Consider the following 21223-nt stretch of genomic DNA (forward strand, 5'->3'; position numbering starts at 1 on the left):
ATGGCGGCCACCCGGGAACGTGCTAATGAAGCGCGGGATACTTAAATCCCATGCTTCATTTGCAATTTCGGTCACCCTCATTAGCCTCCCTAGTACGAACTAGGGGGCTAGTATAGACATACCCCCTCTGTATAAGATGATACTATACACTTTGCATGTGCCATGCAGTAGCTTGTAACATTATAAAATGAGCCAACTAAAATTATTTGCTACTAGATTTACAAAATAGTAATTATATTGCATTAGAGAAAAAAACTGGGTAATTTATGAGTAGACGTGTCAGTAATTGGATAGTTTTTGAAATGAAATACTTCTGATTGTTTTTACAATTTGTGTGGAGACTGATGTCACACAATTCAGGAAAGACTCTCTAGCTTTGTCTACACTATGGCTTTTGCCAGACGAGGCAATGCAAGTTAAGTGCTGATTAGCATATTGTCACACTTCATTTGCATAATCTATTCCGAGCCATTTTTGCGCAAGGGGTTTTTGCGCAAAAACAAGCCATATAGATATGTCCGTTTTGCGCAAAACCTCCTTTTTGCACAAGATTCTTATCTTCTGGCAAAAACTGATAGTGTAGACATAGCCTCTCTGCCTATCCCCAGTTAACTTCTGTCTCCTTGTAGTGACCAGTTGATAGGGAAAGGGGAGAGGTTATTTATTCTTTGCGGACAAATACTGTGAAATACAGTTCTTCCATTAGTGATTATACCTCTAATCTTTGTATTTTCATCCTTCACAATGATATAGCTCTGTTGGAAGGCTAAATCTCATCACAGAAAATGGGGTATGCATATACAGATAATTGAGCAAGGACAATTTAGCAACACATATTGTTCATACAATCATTTTCCATTTCTTCTCTCTGTCTCACCTTTTCCACCTATGTTATAGGAAAGAAGCTTGCTGCATTCTAGAGGGTCATGACAATGGAGTATACATATGAAAAGATGTGTTATATTCCTTTACATGTGCTTATGCAGCCATTGGTCACAATATGATACTTGTGCAGCAGTAAATCTGTAAATGGCAGCAGCTGACCATATAATAGTGTAATGCTGTCTTTGTGTTATAAAAAGGGTGAACAGTTTTACCTTGAATCAAAAGATACTTTGATGTAAATGTGTTCACATTTTATATCTGGTAAAGAAGCATTGTTGTTTTGCCCACATTGTATTGCTTGTCACCCTGTCTGTTTTCCAAAATATCTTCATCTTTTTTTTTTTTTTTTAATATATCTATTCCATTTGCTACAGGCCTAGCAGACTTATTTGGTTGAAAATGAATTCTGCACCGTTTTGGAAGAACTTCTTAAATATCTTGTTTCAGTAATCTTTGTTATAGTTAAAATGAAATCCAGATTTCCATGATGATTAATGTTAAGATAGTCATTTTAAACCCCTAATTTTACTTTTCCTGAAGAATAAAAGAAGTGTGACAAAAATCAGTTGCCTTTTTTAATGGCAAAAATTCTTTGTGGCATCCCGGAGGATGTCTTGCATGTATATTCTTAATGGCTTTTATATTTTAAATATAATTAAATAACATTAGGTCCTTCAAAGCTCAAACATAATCTTGTTGGGAATCCAAATAGTGTTTTTGGATTATACTAAATATACACAATCAGAAAATGAACTGTAGCCAGGAACACTTGGCAAGGTTCAATGGATATGACATGACTACACTGCAATTAGACACCCACATCTGGCCTGTGCCAGCTCATTTGGGATCCTGGGGCTTGGGATAAAGAGCTGTTTAACTGTAGACAGTTAAGCTTGAGCTGCAACCTGGGTTCTGTGCCTCTCACTCCTTGCAGGGTCCTAGAGCCCACACTCCAGCCCAAGTGTGAATGTCTACACCTCAGTTACACAGCCCCAAACCCCACAAACCCGAGTCAGCTGGCATGGACCAGCTGTCAGTTTTTAATTGCAGTGTGGTTGAGGAAGAGGCATTATTTTAAGCCATTTTGCCATTCACTAATCTTGGCCTGTTCTGGTCTCCTAATGCAGTTTAGATTGGCCCAGGGTAGGCTGCTGTAAGTTGCAGCACTTGCCAGTGGTTGTTAGAGCAGATAGCAACCTCAGGAGATAGGGCCATTTCAGACAAATCCCTTCTATAACCATGCCCTTGCACCATCTTCACAAAGCTTCAGAGCTGCAATAGTGAGTCTGATAAGAATCCTTATCTAATTCTTCTATGATCAGTTATACTATGTTTAGTGCTACTATTCTGGGGGATTGGTGCAGCCCAGGGTCTGGACCACTGCATGCTATAAAACAGTTAACATTTAGAACAAACAATTTCCTTTCTGAAAGGTGAACTGGCAATATTCATGGAAGATACCATTTTGCTGTTGTCAGTCATACATAATACTTAATGCCAAAGCTGATTAACTGGACATTCCTAAGACAGCAGTTATGAAACTGTAAAGTAACACTGTTAAAGTAGCTGAGTAGAATGGATTTATGTGACTTTATTTAGAAACCATTTATTTCTCTTTGAAATTTCTTATATTCAGTGGCAAAGATGGGAAATCAAATTCCACCCAATGTCATGCAAGTTCTTTCTGTCAATGGAATTACAGTAGGGATGAATTTAGCCAAGTTGTGTTTATTTAAAACTTGGTAAAATGTAGCCAGTAGCAGTATGTTTAGAATATGTTTTGAGTGAACATTCCTGTATTTTCAGGCAGATGAACTACATGAACTAACAGTAGTTTCCCAAAGCCATTAATAACTTAATTATTCTATGGCTTTAGAATTCAGGAACGAGCTATGAAGTAACAGCAACATTTGTCAACTATATATGTTCTCTTTAATTCTGAGAAATGATATTTTGTCCACATCTCAGAGGTGTAACCATGTTAGTCTGTAACTTTAAAAACAAGTAGTCCTGTATCACCTTAGAGATTATATCTGTATCTATATCTACCACCTCAGACTGCCAGCACAACCCACCTCCGCTTCCTTAGTTCAATTTAATATTAATGGGCTTGATGCAGGGATCAGTGCCCCCTGCTATGCTCGCCAACCCCTCTCTCTCTCTGGGAGTAGGTGTCTGGCCAGGGATAAAGAGCAGGAGTGAACTGGGAGTGCAGGGGAGGGAGTTGGGCATGGATGGCAGAGGGAAGCCGGTGTGGCCCAGGGTAGGGCTCAGACTTGGACGGCGGAGGGGACCTGGCATGGCCTGGTGGGTTGCAGGTTGGGCTCCCCAATGCCATCCTAGCCCAACACCCACCCCAGTTTGTGCTTCCTCCTCCCCCCTGTCTAGACATCTACCCCCAGAGAGGCGGGGGGATGGGTGTTGGTGAGCTTATCTCTCATGCTCTCTGGCTGCAAAAGCCACCGTAGAGGAGGGGGTTATCTATATCTATCTATATATCTATCTATATATTTTGTTAGTCTCTAAGGTGCTACAGGTCTACTCATTATTTTGTCCTTGTGTCATTGTTCTTAGCTCCATATCTGTCAAAATATTACTCTAACAGTAATTGTTTTATTACTGTCCTCCTGTGCAATGGCATAAAATATATAAAATATGTGTATTCTATAGTTAGAATTCTACTTTGTATTGTCAATAAGTTATTTAAAATTACTGAAAGGGCATTGCGAGTCTTGCTGTCTTGAAAGGTTTATCAGAACTGAACAAATCCAGATGTATGACTGTTTTGTTTGGTATCAAAACAAATATTTACTGTCATAATACTGGCATGTTTTCACGGCATGCTGTTTTCTGGGCTGTTAGCATGGAGTAATGCAGTGAGCATGCAAATTCCTGAAAAGAAATAAAAAATAATTAATTAAGCAATATTTTTAATTTAATAAGGACTGAGATTTGTACGTTTATATTAATCAACTGTTTAATCATAGTACTTAAATGCTTTGCTGCTTTGGAATTTTGTAAGTTCTCTCTCTGGTAATTTTCCCTTGGATCGCATTTTGATGCTTCTTCTGAACAGCAATATTGCTTGTTGAGAAGTGGTCATGCAAACAAAATCTGATAACCTGGATATGTCGGATTTGCTGGTTTGACGTTTGTTAATGCACACTAGGTTGCATAAGATCTAATTTTTCTTTTAGCTGACCAGATATTAAAAACAAAATCCATAATGGCACTCTAGTTTTTATAGTAATGCAAGAGAGGAGGTGAAGGATGTGGCTTGCTCTGTTTGGATGATGCAGGATTGCTTTAAGCAGCAAGCTTACTGTTTTCAGACAGCATTCACAGCATCAGTGCTAAAGCTGTATCAGTCTCCTTGAATACTGGATGCCTTTGCTAGCACAGAGGAAACTATATTTAAGATCTGATTTCTTGAGAGCAGTGACTTCAGCAATTATTGATGGACAAATTGGCTGTTGATGTTTTCGTCACTAGTCTACGAGATGCTGAGAGAAAGATGGCTAAGTGATGTTCTTTTATAAGATAGGAAATGCAGTCTTTGGGGGTTTCTGGAAATAGAAAGGTCATGCAGCTTGGAATCAGTGAGCCATTCCAATCTCTAAGTCATCAGGTATGACCTCATTATTCATACAGTACTATTTTCTAGTATAGCATTTGTTTTTCAGTTGTAGGCTATGTATTAGTTTCTGTTGTTATTTATTGTTGGATTTGCTACAGAGGATAGAGTGCTTACCTAATACATAAGCAAACCAAATAATTTTTGGAAATTTAAAATGCAGTTAATTGCCAGTGGTTTGGCATAACAATATTGATATATTTTAAATATAAATTTTAATATGTATATAATCCTTCCAGTTCAAACATAGTAAAAGAGGTGATAGCTTTAGATATGATGTAAAATGACAAAAAACAAGAGGATTATACTGCATTTTATGGTGCATTATCTTTACAGAGCACCTTTGCATCTAATTATTAACTAATGTGGTACATCACTCTTATGAAAGCACATTGTAAATCCATTGTTTTACCTACCATGGCAGGCTATTTGAAATAGTTGATGACATTGGATAACCGGTCTGAGTTATTCTGCAGTAAGAGATCTTTTCTTTATGTTGCACTAGCAGGTTTTGGCTCTATTTCTGATCAATTTTAAGAATAGAAGTTAATTGAAAATGAAAGGAAAAGTTTGGCAAGCTACCTCTCACTTTTAATTATTCATGTTGATGACTAATAATTATAGCATATAGAAATTTCCTAAAATGTAATTTAAATGTTCTTTAATATACTATAGCATTTTATTTTTAATCACTATCAACCTTATTGAAAGGGAGTTAATATGGAATTTATTAATGTGCTTGGAATCAGGTAATAAAACCCAACTAGATAAATGAAAGCAACTGGGACGGTACTTCATGTAAAATTTGTAATACAGCATTTGGAGCCAAATTTCGTTTTCTGGACACAAAATGAAATTGAAAATACTGTAAGCAGCTTAGCTGTGTTCCTTACAAATGGCAGATAAAAACCATAAAAGGAGTTTCAGGCATCCTGCATTCAGTTTAAGGAGATTATATCTGAAATTATGAGAAATGTTTATTTTTGCAAATTATTCTTTGCCCCATTTTATCAGATTCTACTTTTTTTTTTCCCAGAAAATTTCCATGGAAACATATTAGGTTATATGTTTTAAAAACACAACTCAAGGTTGTACAATGCTTCCTGTTACCTTTTTTAACCCTCTACATGCAACAATTTTCACACATAATTGGAGACCAATTTGGCGTAAACAGTAGGTATTTCCTGACCTCAATGTACAAGATTAAATGATCAAGGATTTAAAATGTTGTTTTATGTTTAAAAAAATATAAATATATAAAAACACAAAGGTTTTCATTATTCTTTTGGTATGGATTTTGCATTTAAAGGTATATTTCAATTTCCCCATAGTTTAATGACAGTCACTTGGGAATGTGTGCTAGAGACCACAGAAGAGGTCTAAAACTTCACCATGTGCAGGGAATTGATTTGGTAAAAGTGTCTGTCACATAATTTTTAATTAAAAATATATTATAAACAATATTCTACTTACTGATATTGACTATAATTTATAGGTTTCCCAGTCTACTTATCCAGCTTATGTTCTTATTATGAATAGGGAAGATTGCCATCCTCTTAAGCCTGAGTAGTTTTGGAATGATTTAACTATACCTTTCAGTTGCTACAAGACTTGTTTAATCTGTTAGAATTTATTTTCAGTATTTTAATGTATTAGTCACAATGAGTACATTCTGTTTCTTGGCATTACTGTGAAATTCCTGAAAGTATTGGTTTCATGGTATTTTGGGGCTTTTCAGTGTATTCAAGACCTCAAAAGGACCAAATCACCCAAGTGTCTTTGTTCTTGTATTCAACTGTAATTTAAAAGCTTGATATACCTATAATTTTGGATCTGCTCCTATGATCCTCCTTGTGCAGGTAAAACGCTTTCACCTGATGGGAATTTTGCCTGAGTAAGAACTGCAGGGTCATGCCTTTCATAAACTAGAGCCCTGTCACCAGAAAAAGTAAACATTTTATTAGTTCTTTGGGGGCAGGAACTGTCTCCTTTCTACATGTTTATGCAGCACTTAGCACAATGGGCCCAGTTTTGACTGGGGCTGAAGCTACTGTGGTAGTAAAAGTAATAATTCAATAGTAATAATTTAATATTTTTAAAGAATAGAACATGAATTGAATGGGTAATGCACATCCAACTGAATATGCAAGGGGGAATAAAGTGGCAGATTGTAATTATTTGAGCTAGAATTTGTCTAAGACAGCGTTTCTCAACCTTTTTTGTACAAAGTACTTTAAAAAAATTATAAGTACCCTCGGTACCTATAGTTTTCAGACACACACAATTTTTTTCTACCATTGAAACACATTTTTTTAAACAACTTAATTGTAGCTGGGTGAGCGATGAAATTTTTGGGTGTAAAAAGCACACAAAAAAATACAGCGCTGTGGGGGAGAAGTCAATTCTGCTGTAGGTAGAAAGTTCCACTCTTCTATGTTCCATGGATGATGCCCCAGGGAAAAATGTGTACCGTGGCTTTACCCACCCTTTCATTTTATGGCCACCAACACCACTCAGAAAAGTAGTAAGGTCATCAGACACTATTGCAACAGAATACAGCATCTGTGGATATTTCCAGTGCAAGCAGCTAGGCTATGTTAACTCTGGGTGACAGACATACCAAAACAGACCCTATAGCAGGCCGTGAAGTCCTCGCTGCAGGTGAAATCCAGTGTAGCATGGAGCATCAGTTGAATACCTCTAACTTCCATGGCCAGGTATGCCTCACCAGTCACTTGAACAAAATCAGGCTCTATTTTCCATGAATGAGAAAAAAGATACCTTTGTAGTTAAGGCAGAAGACCAGGAGGATCTGGGCCTTATACATTTCTAATGTGCCACAGATTTTCCTGTATGATTTTGGGCAAGCCATTTAGCACCTCTGTGTCTCCTTTTCCTCTGTTAAATGAGGGATATCACTATTGCCTTACAGTAAGTCAGACCTGTCTGGTGGCTAATCTTAAATGTGTTAAAGCACTTGGAGTTGCCGGAAGATGCTAAAGGAAAACACTGTAATGATATGTGTACTCAGATACTACAGTGATATATGGAGTACAGGCAGTCCCCGAGTTACATGGATCCGACTTACATCGGATCCCTACTTACAAACGGGGTGAGGCAACCCTGCACTAGCTGCTTCCCCCCAGCAGACCAGGGAGACGCAAAGCTAGCGTCCCCCGCCCCCCAGCAGACCAGGGAGACGTGGAGCGGCTTTTCTCAGCAGACACCTCAGCTTGAGAATAAAGGACTGAGGGAAGTGAGGTGTGGGAGAATAAAACTGAGCTCTGGAGAAATGTTTGGCTAGAGTTTCCCCTACAATATGTACCAGTTCCGACTTACATACAAATTCAACTTAAGAACAAACCTACAGTCCCTATCTTGTATGTAACCCGGGGACTGCCTGTATACACGTGTCTAAATTAGGAATGTTTGTGTTACAGGACATAGATACTTCTGTTGTTATGCTGCTTTGTTTGGCTTTGATGGAGGCACTAGTGAGAATGGCAGGCTTCTTTTGACTGCAGCATGTACAATGTCAGTGACATTCCAGCATCACTGGTCTGAATAATTTCTGCAGTGCATATTCTCCAGCCTTTCATGTCTTAACTGTTGTAGCAGGCAAAAAAGGATTTGAATGTATCTTAAATGCTTCCTGAGGCTGCTGCTACTGTGGATGTTCTGGGTGTAAGTCAATACATTCAATCTGAATCTGCTTCTGACAGAACTTTCGCTGACACTGGATCCTCACTTTGAATCTGAGGGCTGCATCTTTATATAGTAGATTTCCGATAATCCGGAACCTATGGGACGTAGGTGGTGCCGGATTATCAGATATGACGGACTATCAGGAGGTACTATAAGATGGTTATATATATACTGTATACATTATATACTGTATATAAAGTGTTCTTAACCCTTTTTATTGTACATACTGTATACAGTATACTGTAATGTTTTAGTTTTTTTAAGCCTTTTTTACCCTTTTTGCTCAGTTCAGCTGCTGCTGCTGTTACCTTGTGACTCATTTTTTGCCGAAGCTCACTCACTAGGCTCTTGCCATTTTGATGCTGGACTATCAGGAGTGCTGGACTATTGGATGCCGGACTATTGGAGTTTTACTGTACTAACTACTGTTCTGAGGAATGTCAGCATTACTTTGTGTTCTAAAACATGGGATATCATATGGGAGAAGAGGAGGAGGGAGACAACATAGGCAGAAGTATAGTGACACTAGCAAGACCCTAGCAGTGATGAGACCTTCATTCAGGACTAACAGCATTGGAATTCTTTTCAGAAGAGGGGCTAGAACTGATTGAAAAATAGAAGCAAAATAGTTAAAATTCCACTCCTCCACTGCCCCCCAAATTTCCAAGTTTGAAACATTGCAACCAACTGTAGGGAGTGAGGGTATGTCTACACTACAAAGTTAGTTCAAACTAACGTCCGTTAGTTCAAACAAACTTTAATAGGCGCTACACTAGCGCTCCGCTAGTTCGAATTTAATTCGAACTAGTGGAGCGCTTAATTCGAACTAGGAAAACCTCATTTTACGAGGATTAAGCCTAGTTCGAACTAGCTAGTTCGAATTAAGGGCTGTGTAGATCCTTAATTCGAACTAGTGGGAGGCTAGCCCTCCCCAGCTTTCCCTGGTGGCCACTCTCGCCAACACCAGGGAAACTCTATGCCCCCCTCCCGGCCCCGGACCCCTTAAATGGGCACGGGCTGGCTACGGTGCCCGTGCCAGGTGTAAGCCTGCCAGCACCCAGCCAGCAGACCCTGCACCTGGCACGGCTCGAGCCAGCCACCCGATGCCCCCCAGCCCTCCCCCTCTTCCCGGGACCAGGCTGGCGGCTCCCGGGAGCTTGCCCGGGACCGCAAGAGGTGGGCACCCGCCTGGGCTAGTGCGGAGATCATGGACCTTGTCCACGATCTCCGCACTAGGCACAGGAAAGTGGCCGGCTTGGGCAGGAGAGCTGCCAGCCTGGCCACCCAGGAGCAGGTGTGCATGAAAATCAAGGGGGTCCACTGAGACCCCCGACCCTGAGCCTTGAGCTTACAATGGCCATCCTGGGTCAGACCAAAGGTCCATCTAGCCCAGTAGCCTGTCTGCTGACAGCGGCCAACCCTAGGGACCCTGGAGGGGATGGACCAAAGACAGTGACCAAGCCATTTGTCTCGTGCCATCCCTCTCCAGCCTTCCACAAACCTTGGGCAGGGACACCACTCCTACCCCCTGGCTAATACCACTCTATGGACCCAACCTCCATGACTTGATCTCACGTCCCTTTAAACTCTGTTCTAGTTGTAGCCTTCACAGCCTCCTGCAGCAAGGAGTTCCACAGGTTGACTCTTTGCTTTGTGAAGAACAACTTTCTCTTACTAGTTTGAAGCCTGCTACCCATTCCTTTCCTTTGGTGTCCTCCAGTCCTTCTTTATGGGAACTAATGAAGAACTTTTCTGTATGCACCCTCTCCACCCAACTCCTGCTTTTAGAGACCTCTATCCTGTCCCCCCTCCGTCTCCTCTTTTCTAAGCTGAGAAGTCCCAGTCTCTTTAGCCTCTCTTCATATGGGACCTGTTCCCAACCTCTGATCATTGTAGTTGCCCTCCCCTCTCCCAGCCTCTCTCTTCCCCTCTCCCACCTCCTTTTCCCAGTCTCCCCCAGTTTTGTTCAATAAAGACAGATTCCATTTTTGAACACAATTGTCCTTTATTTTGTACATCAAGAAAAGGGGCTAGGGAAGGGTAAGTGGAAGGAGGTGAGGGAGGAATGGGGCATGAGCCCCCGATGGGGAGGACTGGGCTGGCTGTGCGGGCTTCTGGGGGTGGAAGTTCTCCTGCAGCCCTCCAATTGCCCCCTCTCCCCAGATGGCAGCCTGCGGCAAGTGCAGCCGGGCTGATGGCCGAGTGGTGTGATGTGCCCAGTGTGGGCACTCCGGGCACTCCAAGCCAGGACTGCTTTGCAAGCGGGGCGCCCCTGAGAACTGTCTGTCCGGGTTGGGGGTTGGGTCCCTTTAAGCACAGCCCTCGGCTAGCCTGAGACAGCAGCTCCACGCTCTAAGTCCTCCTCTGATGCCCTGCCGGCACTGCTTCCAGCCATCCTTAAGCCCTGTTCAGGGTCCACTTAATGTGGACATGCTAGTTCGAATTAGCAAAACGCTAATTCGAACTAGTTTTTAGTTCTAGACGCGTTCGAATTAGCTTAGTTCGAATTAACTAATGTCTCTGTAGTGTAGACATACCCTTAGCTATCTAGCTTTCCCTCCAGAATGATATAAAATAAGATTTATTTTTAATTCTGTATGAATGAAGACTCAAAATACTCAAAGCTTATTTTATATGACCCTCTATGCTATAGTTAAACTCTTCACCTAATCTACTGACACCAAGTAAAGTGTAAGGTAAGTTAAAACAGGCAGGCAGACCCCTGCAATGGTATGGGGGACACCAATGCCATCATTGGGGTGCCACAGAAGGGCAGGATTCTTTTTATGAGGGCTGTACTAGCAAGACTGGGTCTTAAGGATGGCGTTTCATTGGTAGGAATGGCTTAGTTATATTAACATATAATCTTGCAGCTTGTGTGTGTTGCTAATGCCCTTTTGTGGCTTTTTGTGTGTATCTGCATACAAGTCTTCAAAAAACTTAATATAAATTAATAAACTAATGAGCATTGTGCCGTCAGGAGACCGAGGCACAAGGAGAAAGTAAGAAACTGTGACCCAGTTTTGAAGCAGAGAAGTCGTTTTTTTTTTTAATGTACACATTGACCTATGCATTGAAGAGATCAGCAGGGAAATGTTTTTCAAAACATATCTAACATTTTATAAGGTTTCAAATCTCAGTAGCTGTACCCAAGCCTACTTTATGTTTTCATTCAGTGTGGTCAGGTGAATGTTGTTTGAGCATTTGCTGTCATTTTGGACCTTTCATGATACTCCCTGGGATTTGCTGGCATTTCTATATAAGTAAATAGTTAATGCATGGCATGTGTATTGGAAACATAAGGTGTGAATTTCCATAATTTGCATGAATTTGCTATGCTTTTTGTTCAATTTTTCCTACTACATTGGCTCAGCTTTAAAAATGAAAGTTTATGGGTCATTAGTGCTTTATGTAGACTATGGCCTTTGGAATTTATATTCTGTAAACATTTTTTTTTAAATAGTGGATAGTTTAATTTCAAAAATAGCTACCAAATCTCTCACAATCTATTTTAAATAACTTTTCTCCTACATACATTTACTAGGCAATATTACTGTTTATAATTTTTCTGTGCTTTTAAGAACCCCCATTTTCAATTATTGCTATTCCATGCTTTGCATACTTTGTGATCAAAATTTTCTCCACAGAGAAATGTTTTAAACACTAACATTTATTTTCATTAACAAAAATGCAGGAATTGTTACCTTTTTCAGATTTAATATGCTTAGTTGGCCTGACATTATGCCCCACATTATGAATTAGCCCATAATATGAGCTGATTGCAGTGGTAGTATTGCAATAGTGATTCCAGGAGATGAGAGGTGAGGTAATTTTTTTTACTGGACCAACTTGTTTTAGTGGAAGGTACAAGTTTTTGAGGTTCACATCTCTTCTTCAGCACATGCTGCTTGCTGTTCCAGAGGTGATGAAGAACTTTGTGTAGCTCAATACCTTGAACCTTCCATCAACAGAAATTGGTGCAATAAAAATATTATCTTGTCACCTAACGGTTGTGTTTCATAATAGGAGCTGTAATTTTTTAGGCCCTGATATTCAGAGTAAGGATATGTCCAGTGCTTAGGACTGAAACTTGGGTTTGATTTTTTTTTTTTTTTGCTCTGTCACAGACTTCCTGTGTGACTTTGGGTAAATCATTTAGGGTCTTTGTGTCTCAGCTCCTTATCTTAAAATGGGGATAATAGCATTTCCTTACCTCACAGAGGTGTGGTTAATACATTAAAGATTGTGAGGTGCACAAATTCTACATGTCTTTATGGTAACAGATCTATATAAGTACCTAGGATTGACATATTCAGTAAATGCTTACTCATGTGCCAAAGTTTCATTGACTTTAATGGGATGTAAGTAGGGCTGGCCAAACATTTTTATCTTCAGAAACAACACAGTTTTATTGAAACTGAAATCCTTTGTGGCAACTTACAGTTCTATAAAAATGTAGTTGGGAAGATTTCTTAGGTCTGTGATGGAAATCAGGGAGGAGGAGCAAGGTGCCCACCCCACAATAGCCTGTTGGTTATTATAATTACTTGGGACTCTCCTTCAAGTCCCTGAACTTCCTGGTTTAAACAGAGAATTCTGGGCTATCGTCAATCTTTCTTTCTTTCTTTATCTGGTCCCATGAATATTTCATTTTTTATATAAAGCGGAACAGCTCCAACAGGAGAGAATGACTGAGTAGCTCAGTGGTAGAACACTTGTCTGGAATGGAGACCCAGGTGAGTGACCTAATCACCAGATTATTGACTATTCATGGGTGGTGATAGCTGCTATCATATTCCTCCCCCCCCCCCCAAAAAAAAATTCTAAAGATCTTATTTTAAGTCCCCAGTGAAATGAAAACAAATTCTCAAACCTGACAATTGTTTTCTGGACAAATACTCTGCCTAATTGGGGTTTTCTAAAGTAAACTTATGTTTAAATGGGGTTTCCTATATGGAAGGAACAAGTCAGAAAAAAAGTAAAGATGATAGTAAACTGTAATTAAATTAGGCAGTGAGCTGTAAATGGAATGCTATAATAAGAAAGACCAATGTTACTCTTAGAAATATAAAAAGGAGTATTGGGGAAATTATAAGATTTAGTATAATTTTTTCTGGAATATTTTACACAGTTTAGGAAAGTATCAAAAATGAACAAAAATACACAGTAAGGAAAGCTAAACAGTTCAGCTAGCGGTTCCCTGACTATTCTCCACATATTTAGACTTCAGGACTCTGAGAAGAATCTAGAATGTGCTTATGGCAACTACTTATTGATTTTTTTTTTTATTTTGTGGCATTGATTTCTTTCAGTATGTCTTCTACCTCAATATAAATATGTCTCTTTGTGACAGGTGGCTCTTTAAGCTACTCTGCAAACACTGAAACAGAAAATTAATTTGCCTTCTTAGTAATGTCCACATCCTCTTCTGAAAACAAATTAACCTTGTAATCTCTTAAAGGTTTTTTTTGTTTTTGTTTTCCTCTTTTTAGGTCCACAAAAATCTTCAGTCATTAATCACTAATTTAATCTTCCTTTCATTTTTCTGTTTTTGACTTGCTGTATTATAAATGTTTATGGGTCTTTTCTGCAATCCAGCTGCAAGTAGCATAGATTTGGAGAGAAGAACAGATTGCGTCAAACCTTTCCAGTTTCTGAATTTTTGTGTGCTGAATTTTCTATCCCAGCTCAAATAGAAATAATGGATGAGAAATAAATAAGGTTGAAAGTAATCATGAACGGAAAACTGCTAAATGAATAACATGGGGTAACTGTGGACCAGGCTAGAAATAAGATCTTTACACCAGTGTTTCTCAACCCTTTTTTATAAAGTACTCCCTTTAAAAAAATTGTAATTACCCCCAGTACCTACAGTTTTCAGATACACACAATTTTTTTTTCTACCATTGCAACACATTTGTTTAAACAACTTAATTGTAGCTGGGTGAGCGATGAAATTTTTGGGTGTAAAAAGCACAAAAAAAATACAGCACTGTAAAACTTAAAACAAAAATTCAGTTTTTTCCAAGTTTCAGTTGTGTTGACGCCCCCCCCCCCCAGACTTCTCTTGAGTACCCCTGGTTGAGAAACTCTGCTTTATCCTATATTAAAAAGGAGAGCTCTTAGTAGAAAGCTGCTTGTTTCTAACCTAGTTGGTGAAAGCTGAATGGATTCATTTTGGGGTAGCTGGGTGATTCACTACCTATGATAAATCTTAAAACTGTAGGGATGAGGGAGCAAGCCACCTATTTGCATTATGAGAGTGAGACCAATTGCTTAAGGAAGGAGAGGAGATGCACCTTAATTTTATTTCTCTCCTGTCCCCCAAGGAAACTGTATCATTTCATTTAGGAAGTGTGATTTTGTTGGACCACTGGACAGGGTAAAGTCTTAGAAGTCATGTTGGAAGAAGCAGTTCTGAGAGAGTCTTTAGACACACTTTTTCAAACCATATACAAAATTTGGGATGACTTCTGTTTATAAGATGGGCAAAGGTTCAAACTTTTATTTCCATTGGAACTGGTTTCCAGTTACTACTACTAATTATTTGCTCAGTTTGCTCTGTTTTGAATTGTGCCCATTCTTGTATCTTGTGTTCTGTATAGAGGCTCATTTTAGTCAATCTTTAACTTACCGTATTTTCCGGCGTATAAGATGACTTTTTATGCTAAAAAACATCCCCCCAAAATAGGGGGTCGTCTTATACGCCGGGTATACAGGCAGTCCCCGACTTGCAGGTACGAACGGGGCTTTTCTTGCCCCGGAGGACACAGACTGCGGGATCTCGCGGTCCCGCCGCCCGTGTACTCCGAGGCGAGAAAAGCTGCTCCACGTCTCCCTGGTCTGCAGACCAGGAAGACGCAGAGCAAAGCCGCGGAGGGGCTCTGGCAGCGGCAAAGCCTCAGAGGCGCGGGACCCCGCCACGGCTGCGGCTTTGCTCCTGGTGCCCCTGGTCTGCTGGAGACCGTCTCCAGCAGACCAGGGACACCGGGAGCAAAGCCGGGGAGGCGGAGGGGCGCTGGGGCGCTGCCGGTTGGCCTCTTAAGGGAGGGTAGTCCTATACGGCGAGTATAAGACGAAAACCTTTTAACTAGAAAATTAGGGGGTCGTCTTATACGCCCAGTCGCCTTATACGCCGGAAAATACGGTAGTTTTTTCACCCCCCCACCTTTTGGACAGCAGCACCTTTAAAGCACACGTAGTGCCAAATCCTTAGCAGTTTTCACCTTTTGGAACCTCACTGACTTCAGTGAAGTTGAAGGGGAATTAAGGTAGGACAAATTTGATTTTTTGGGGGGGAACTCTTATTGGTGTGTGTGTGCGTAAATATATAGATGTATTTCTGCTTTCTCCAAGGGCAGCAATTCTTGCTCATTTCCCTTCTAATTTTTCAATGTAATTTTTTTTTTGGTGTGGCATGTCTCACGTGTGTATTTCTTCTGAATAGCAGGTTTGTATTTAAGATTTTTAACATGGCAGGCCTTTCATTTTTCAATCAGTTTTATTAATATTACCCTCTGGAGTTTAGAGAGCATGACCCCTTTAAAACTTCATTCTGGGGCAGAGGAAATGCTAATATTTGGATGAAATAGCAGTTCTGGTTGCTTGAGGGGCATGGTGAGAGAGAGAGCAAGAGAGAGCAATAGGGTGTGCGTGTCTGTTGCAGATAACAGGGTTACAGCAAGCAGGCCCTTGCACAATGAAGCAATTGGGAACCTGCCCAAAGGGTGGGGGGACAGAGTTGTTGGCTGGGGATGCCCTAGGGAGGAGGAGCAAAGTGCCAGGGAGGAATCACCTGAGAAGGACAAACCAGAACTACTCCCAGTATCACCGTTGCCCAGAGTGATGTAACATTAGGAATAAATATGGAGGCTGTAGCCAACTAAAAAGGAGGCTGTTGCTTTGTGTGGGTTTTCAGAGAGCAGGGGAAGAGGGCACTGTTGTGCAAAGAGTCCTGGCACCAAAGATGACAGAAGTAACCAAGACTCACTGTTGGACTTGAACTCTGCTCAGTGTAGATGTACTGCTTGGTGTTTACCCTTTCATATTGTGGTACCAGTGGCCCTGTGGGCAGAGGAGGATTTACAATGAAACATACTATGCCCTGGCACGGGGCTCCCAGGACTCCCAGTACCGAGTCCAGCACCACCACCCCGTGCAGGGGGTGGCTGCTCTGTGGGAGAGGATAGGCTCTCTGCAGAGAGGGTTATGTGGAGGGGCAGGAGAGCAGGGAGGCTCACCTGCAGGCTGCAGCCTCAGGAGAGCTAGCAGAAGGCAGCAAACAGTGTGCACATGGACCAGAAGGCTTCAGAGGAGTACAGGGAAGCCGCACAGCCATCCAGAGAAAAGCGTCACTTTGAAGCGGAAAAGCACTGCTTCTCTCCGGCCACCGGCTGTGTGGCTTCCCAGTGCTCCTCTGATGCCTTCCAGCATATATTTGGGCTGCTGGCTGTCACCTGGTTAGTGGTGGCTGCTTGAGGGTGAGGGGGAGAGCGGCTTAGGGATGGAGAGCCCAAAGTGGGACAGGGTGCTCAGATGGAACTGTGCCCCCCACTTTTAGGTAGAGCACATGTGGATCTCTGCCCACTTCTCCAAGCCAGCCAGCATAGTGCCACTGGGACGCCTGAAGCTGACCTGTGGCCGTAGAGATTGTTTTTTATAAAGCACTCTTATCCAAAGCATTTTAAACAGTTAGCTAATGATACAAAGAATATTTGGAAAGCTCATTAAGTCATTCACTGAGACCCTCAGCAATTTTCAGCTGTCTGTGGGAAAAAAAAGTTAGACTACAAAACAATCAAGGCACCTCACTTTATTTTCATTTACTTCTTATTGCTTATAATATAGAAGGAGGATGAAGAAAAAACAATGAAAACTGAGTGTGTCAGAAAGTTAATGCTCTTTTCTTGTCTGGGTCGGGGAGCGGAGGGGAAAGGAAGCTGAGCACAGGGCCCTACTAACTCCAAATTTGGCACTGCGTGTGGGACTGCATGGAGATACCCTGTTTCACTGTTCCCCCTTTCTGCTCCCCTGTAGTTTTTCTCCCCTAGACATAAATATTTCCCTTCTATATACTGATTATGCTGTTCAGGGAGTATGTATGCGTGTGTGTGTGTGTGCGTGCATGCGTCCGTCCATCCATGGGGATGTAAGTTGTTCCTGTGGTGGAGCTTGGGTGGAGCTGGCTGCAGAAAAGACTCTCCTTCCCACAGAGGTGCTAAAGTTAATTACAGGACTATGTAGCACTTTAAAGACTAACAAGATGGTTTATTAGATGATGAGTTTTCGTGGGCCAGACCCTGGCCCACGAAAGCTCATCATCTAATAAACCATCTTGTTAGTCTTTAAAGTGCTACATAGTCCTGTATTTTGTTTCAGCTACACCAGACTAACACGGCTACATTTCTATCACTAAAGTTAATTAGGAATTCAACTCAGAGGAAGCCTACTCCTTATTGGCAATATGCAACATGCTGTAGCTGCAAGGGCTACGTGAAGCTAAATGGGAGGAGATTAAATAAAAACCTCAAATCTAAGTCTTTTCAGGAGACACTGAGACTATGGCTACACTAGAGAGTTTATAATGATGCTACTGTAAGCTCCCCAGTGCTGTAAGCCCATGGGAGAGAGCTCTCCTGTTGATTTTAATAAATCTACTACCAATGAGCAGCGGTAGCTATGTTGGCAGGAGTAGTTCTCCCACTGACATTTTGCTGTCTCTACTAGTGCTTAGGTTGGTGTGGCTCATGTTGCTCAGATTATTGCATCCCTGAGTGACATGGGTCATATTGACATACATAGCAGTGTAAACGCAGCCTGAACGTCAGATCACTGCACCTGGACCTTCTCTTAGTGTTCTGATTCTTGTTTGGATCCGAAGCCCATTTTCTGATTTGCCATTTAAGATGGCAAAAGTCCTTTGGAAATCAGGTTATATCCTGAGACTATCACCATTAAGAGCCAAACCCTTGCAAGGACACCTGGGAGATTTCAGCACCCTTGAACTGAGAAGCAAACAACCACTTTGATTTAGCCACCAGCCCAAGATCTATCTTATCAATATGGGAGTGATACCTTACCCAGTTCTAGAGACAAATGTGCACCAAAATAAAACCAGAAACAACAAACACTCCCACAGGTATGTGCACATAGTGGGCTGATTTGTCATGTCTACCCTCTTCCGTTTATCGGCTGCTCTAGGGCACTGCTAAATGTCTGTCTCTGACTTCCTGTGAGTGCAAGCCAGTGATTCTAATAACAGCTCTGCTGATCAGTGTGACAGAGAAGGGATGTACTCAGCTGGCATCTTTTCTCTGAAGTGAATTTAAATCCTAAAGCTTTCATTTTGTTAAAAAAAATATTTGACCCCAACATGGAGCACTATAATATAGCCTCAGTTGGGAACCAAAAGCGTTGTCATGCTGCCCTATACAGCTGTGGTTCAAAATCCATTAGCTGTCCAATGCCAAAACTATAGTGAGAGCCTATTGTCATCAATTTTGTTCTTTAAAACAAATAAAAAAGGGAATTGAAGTTGTTATTCAGAAGGGACATAGCAAGTAAGTTTTGCAAGGGCAAGAGAATGAGAGGGATTAACATAACAAAACAAGCCACTTAAAAAGACTCTTTCCCAAACCCAAGGACACTACAAAACATTTAAAGAGCTTGCAAAAAGGAGCAGCTAACAGGGAGTTTGGAGAGGGAGTTCTCCAGGTAAAAGAGGAGTAAATACGGGACCCTTGTGGTAAGTGGCTGTCTGTTGTGTGTGTTTGTGTGTGTGTGTGTGTGGGGGGGGGTATTTGCTGTGTGCTGAGCTTGTGTTTGGCTGTTTGGTTTGTTTGTTTGTTTGAAGGAGCTTCTAAAAGGTTTGAAATCTAGAAGCCTCTGTTAATTGGCTGAGGCTCAGTCAGGGGGAGGGGCTAGCAGAGCTTCATAAGCCTGTGAGTCAGTGATCAGGGAGCTTGCGAACAGGAGCAGATAACAGGGAGTTTGGAGAGGGAGTTTAGAGGGCACTAGTGACTTCTGATCTTTAAACATAACTTTTATAATTGACATTCTAGACATTTAATAAGAAGCCCGGTTTATACTTAAACTTATTCCTAAGAAAAATGGAGACCAAAGTCCAGCAGCAGAGTGGGGGCTATCCTGATTATTGCGTTGAGTGTAACATGTATGATTACCTGCCCTGTGGGTGGGTGGCATATATGTGCACCCATTGCAAGGAGCTCCTGACCCTCAGAGTCCGAGTTTTGGCTTTGGAGGCCAGGATGGCTGAACTGGATGAGCTAAGGGAGGTAGAGAGAGATGTTGATGAGACTGTCCGGGACATTGTAGTACTGTCCCACCTCCAGTCTGAGAGCCCCAATGCTCTTAAAGAGGATGAAAGTCTCAAGAGAACAGAGCATTCAGTGGGAACAGAGGGAAACCATCCCGTAGTTGGGACCCTCCTTCCAGAGGATGTTGAGGTATCCTCTCGCACTGAGAATACTTCTGAAGGGGAGGGAATGCCAGTTGTTAGGAAGAGGCAGGTGTCAGTAGTGGGTGATTCGATTGTTAGAAACATAGATAGTTGGGTTTGTGATGACTGGGAGAACCGTATGATCACTTGCCTGCCTAGTGCGAAGGTTGCGGATCTCGAGGCATCTAGACAGACTTAAGTGTAGTGCTGGGGAGGAGGCAGTGGTCATGGTACATGTAGGTACCAATGACGTAGGGAAGGGTAGGAGAGATGTCCAAATTTAGGTTGCTAGGAAAGAGACTGAAATCCAGGACCTCTATGATGGCATTCTCGGAAATGCTTCCAGTTCCACGTGCAGGGCCAGGTAGGCAGGCAGAGCTTCAGAATCTCAATGCGTGGATGAGACGATGGTGTAGGGAAGAGGGGTTTGGCTTTATTAGGAACTGGGGACACTTTTGGGAGAGGGGGAGCCTATACAGGAAGGATGGGCTCACCTAAACCAGGATGGAACCAGACTGCTGGCACTAAACATTAAAAGGGCTGCAGAGCAGTTTTTAAACTAAGAGATGGGGGAAAGCTGATTGGTGCGGAGATGCACGTAAATCAGATGGAGACTTCTCTTAGAGGAGAAACCATTGATAGAGGTTCTCTAAGCTGTAGTCAGAAAGAGAGGAGGGGAGAGGACAAACCATGGGCCAGAGCAGACAAACAACTGCATATAAAGGAATCTAATGCATCAGGGAAGGGCAGACAAATAAGCAGTGGCAGATTTTTAAAGTGCTTCTACACAAATGCTAGAAGTCTGCTAATAAGATGGGTGAACTAGAGTACCTCATATTAAAGGAGGACATTGACATAATAGGAATCACTGAAACCTGGTGGAATGAGGAAAATCTGTGGGACACAATCATACCAGGATATAAAATATATCAAAAGGATAGAGCAGGCCGGGTGGGTGGTGGAATGGCACTGTATGTGAAAGATAATGTAGAATCAAATGAAATTAAAATATTAAATGAATCAACATGTTCAATAGAATCGCTATGGATAGTAATTCCATGCTCCAATAATATGAAATTAGCAGTAGGGATGATACTGACATTGAAATGCTGAGGGAAATTAGAGAGGCTACCAAAATAAAGAACTCTATAATAATGGGGGACTTTAATTATCCCCATATTGACTGGATACATGTCACCTCAGGAAGAGAAGCAGAGATAAAATTTCTCAATGGCTTAAATGACTGCTTCTTGGAGCAGCTGGTGCAGGAACCCACAAGGGGAGAGGCAATTCTCGATTTAGTCCTGAGTGGAGTGCAGGATCTGGTCCAGGAGATAACCGTTACAGGACCACTTGGGAATAGTGACCATGATATAATAACATTTAACATTCCTATGGTGGGAAAAACACCTCAGCAGTCCAGCACTCTGGCATTTAATTTCAAAAAGGGGAATTACACAAAAATGAGGAGACTTGCACAAAAATGAGGTTAGTTAAATGGAAATTAAAAGGCACAATGACTAGAACATCAGACATACTCA

The 21223-nt window shown here is 41.4% G+C and overlaps 1 protein-coding gene across 4 annotated transcripts in view; it reads left to right on the forward strand.

Annotated features, from left to right (window-relative positions):
* Positions 1-21223, forward strand: part of SLC4A10 (solute carrier family 4 member 10) — a 302923-nt gene that overhangs the window by 88579 nt on the left and 193121 nt on the right. The window contains exon 1 of one of the 4 annotated variants that reach the window (XM_006114839.5): positions 4240-4513. The exons of the other annotated variants lie outside the window; for them this stretch is intronic. Within the exon in view, the coding sequence (XP_006114901.1) occupies positions 4433-4513 (81 nt within the window). The 5' untranslated portion in view covers positions 4240-4432. Of the gene's footprint in view, positions 1-4239; positions 4514-21223 lie in introns of those variants that run through there. 4 annotated transcript variants of the gene reach the window in all.

Source organism: Pelodiscus sinensis, chromosome 7 (genome assembly GCF_052426305.1).
Source record: "Pelodiscus sinensis isolate ZL-2025 chromosome 7, ASM5242630v1, whole genome shotgun sequence".
NCBI lineage: Eukaryota > Metazoa > Chordata > Testudines > Trionychidae > Pelodiscus > Pelodiscus sinensis.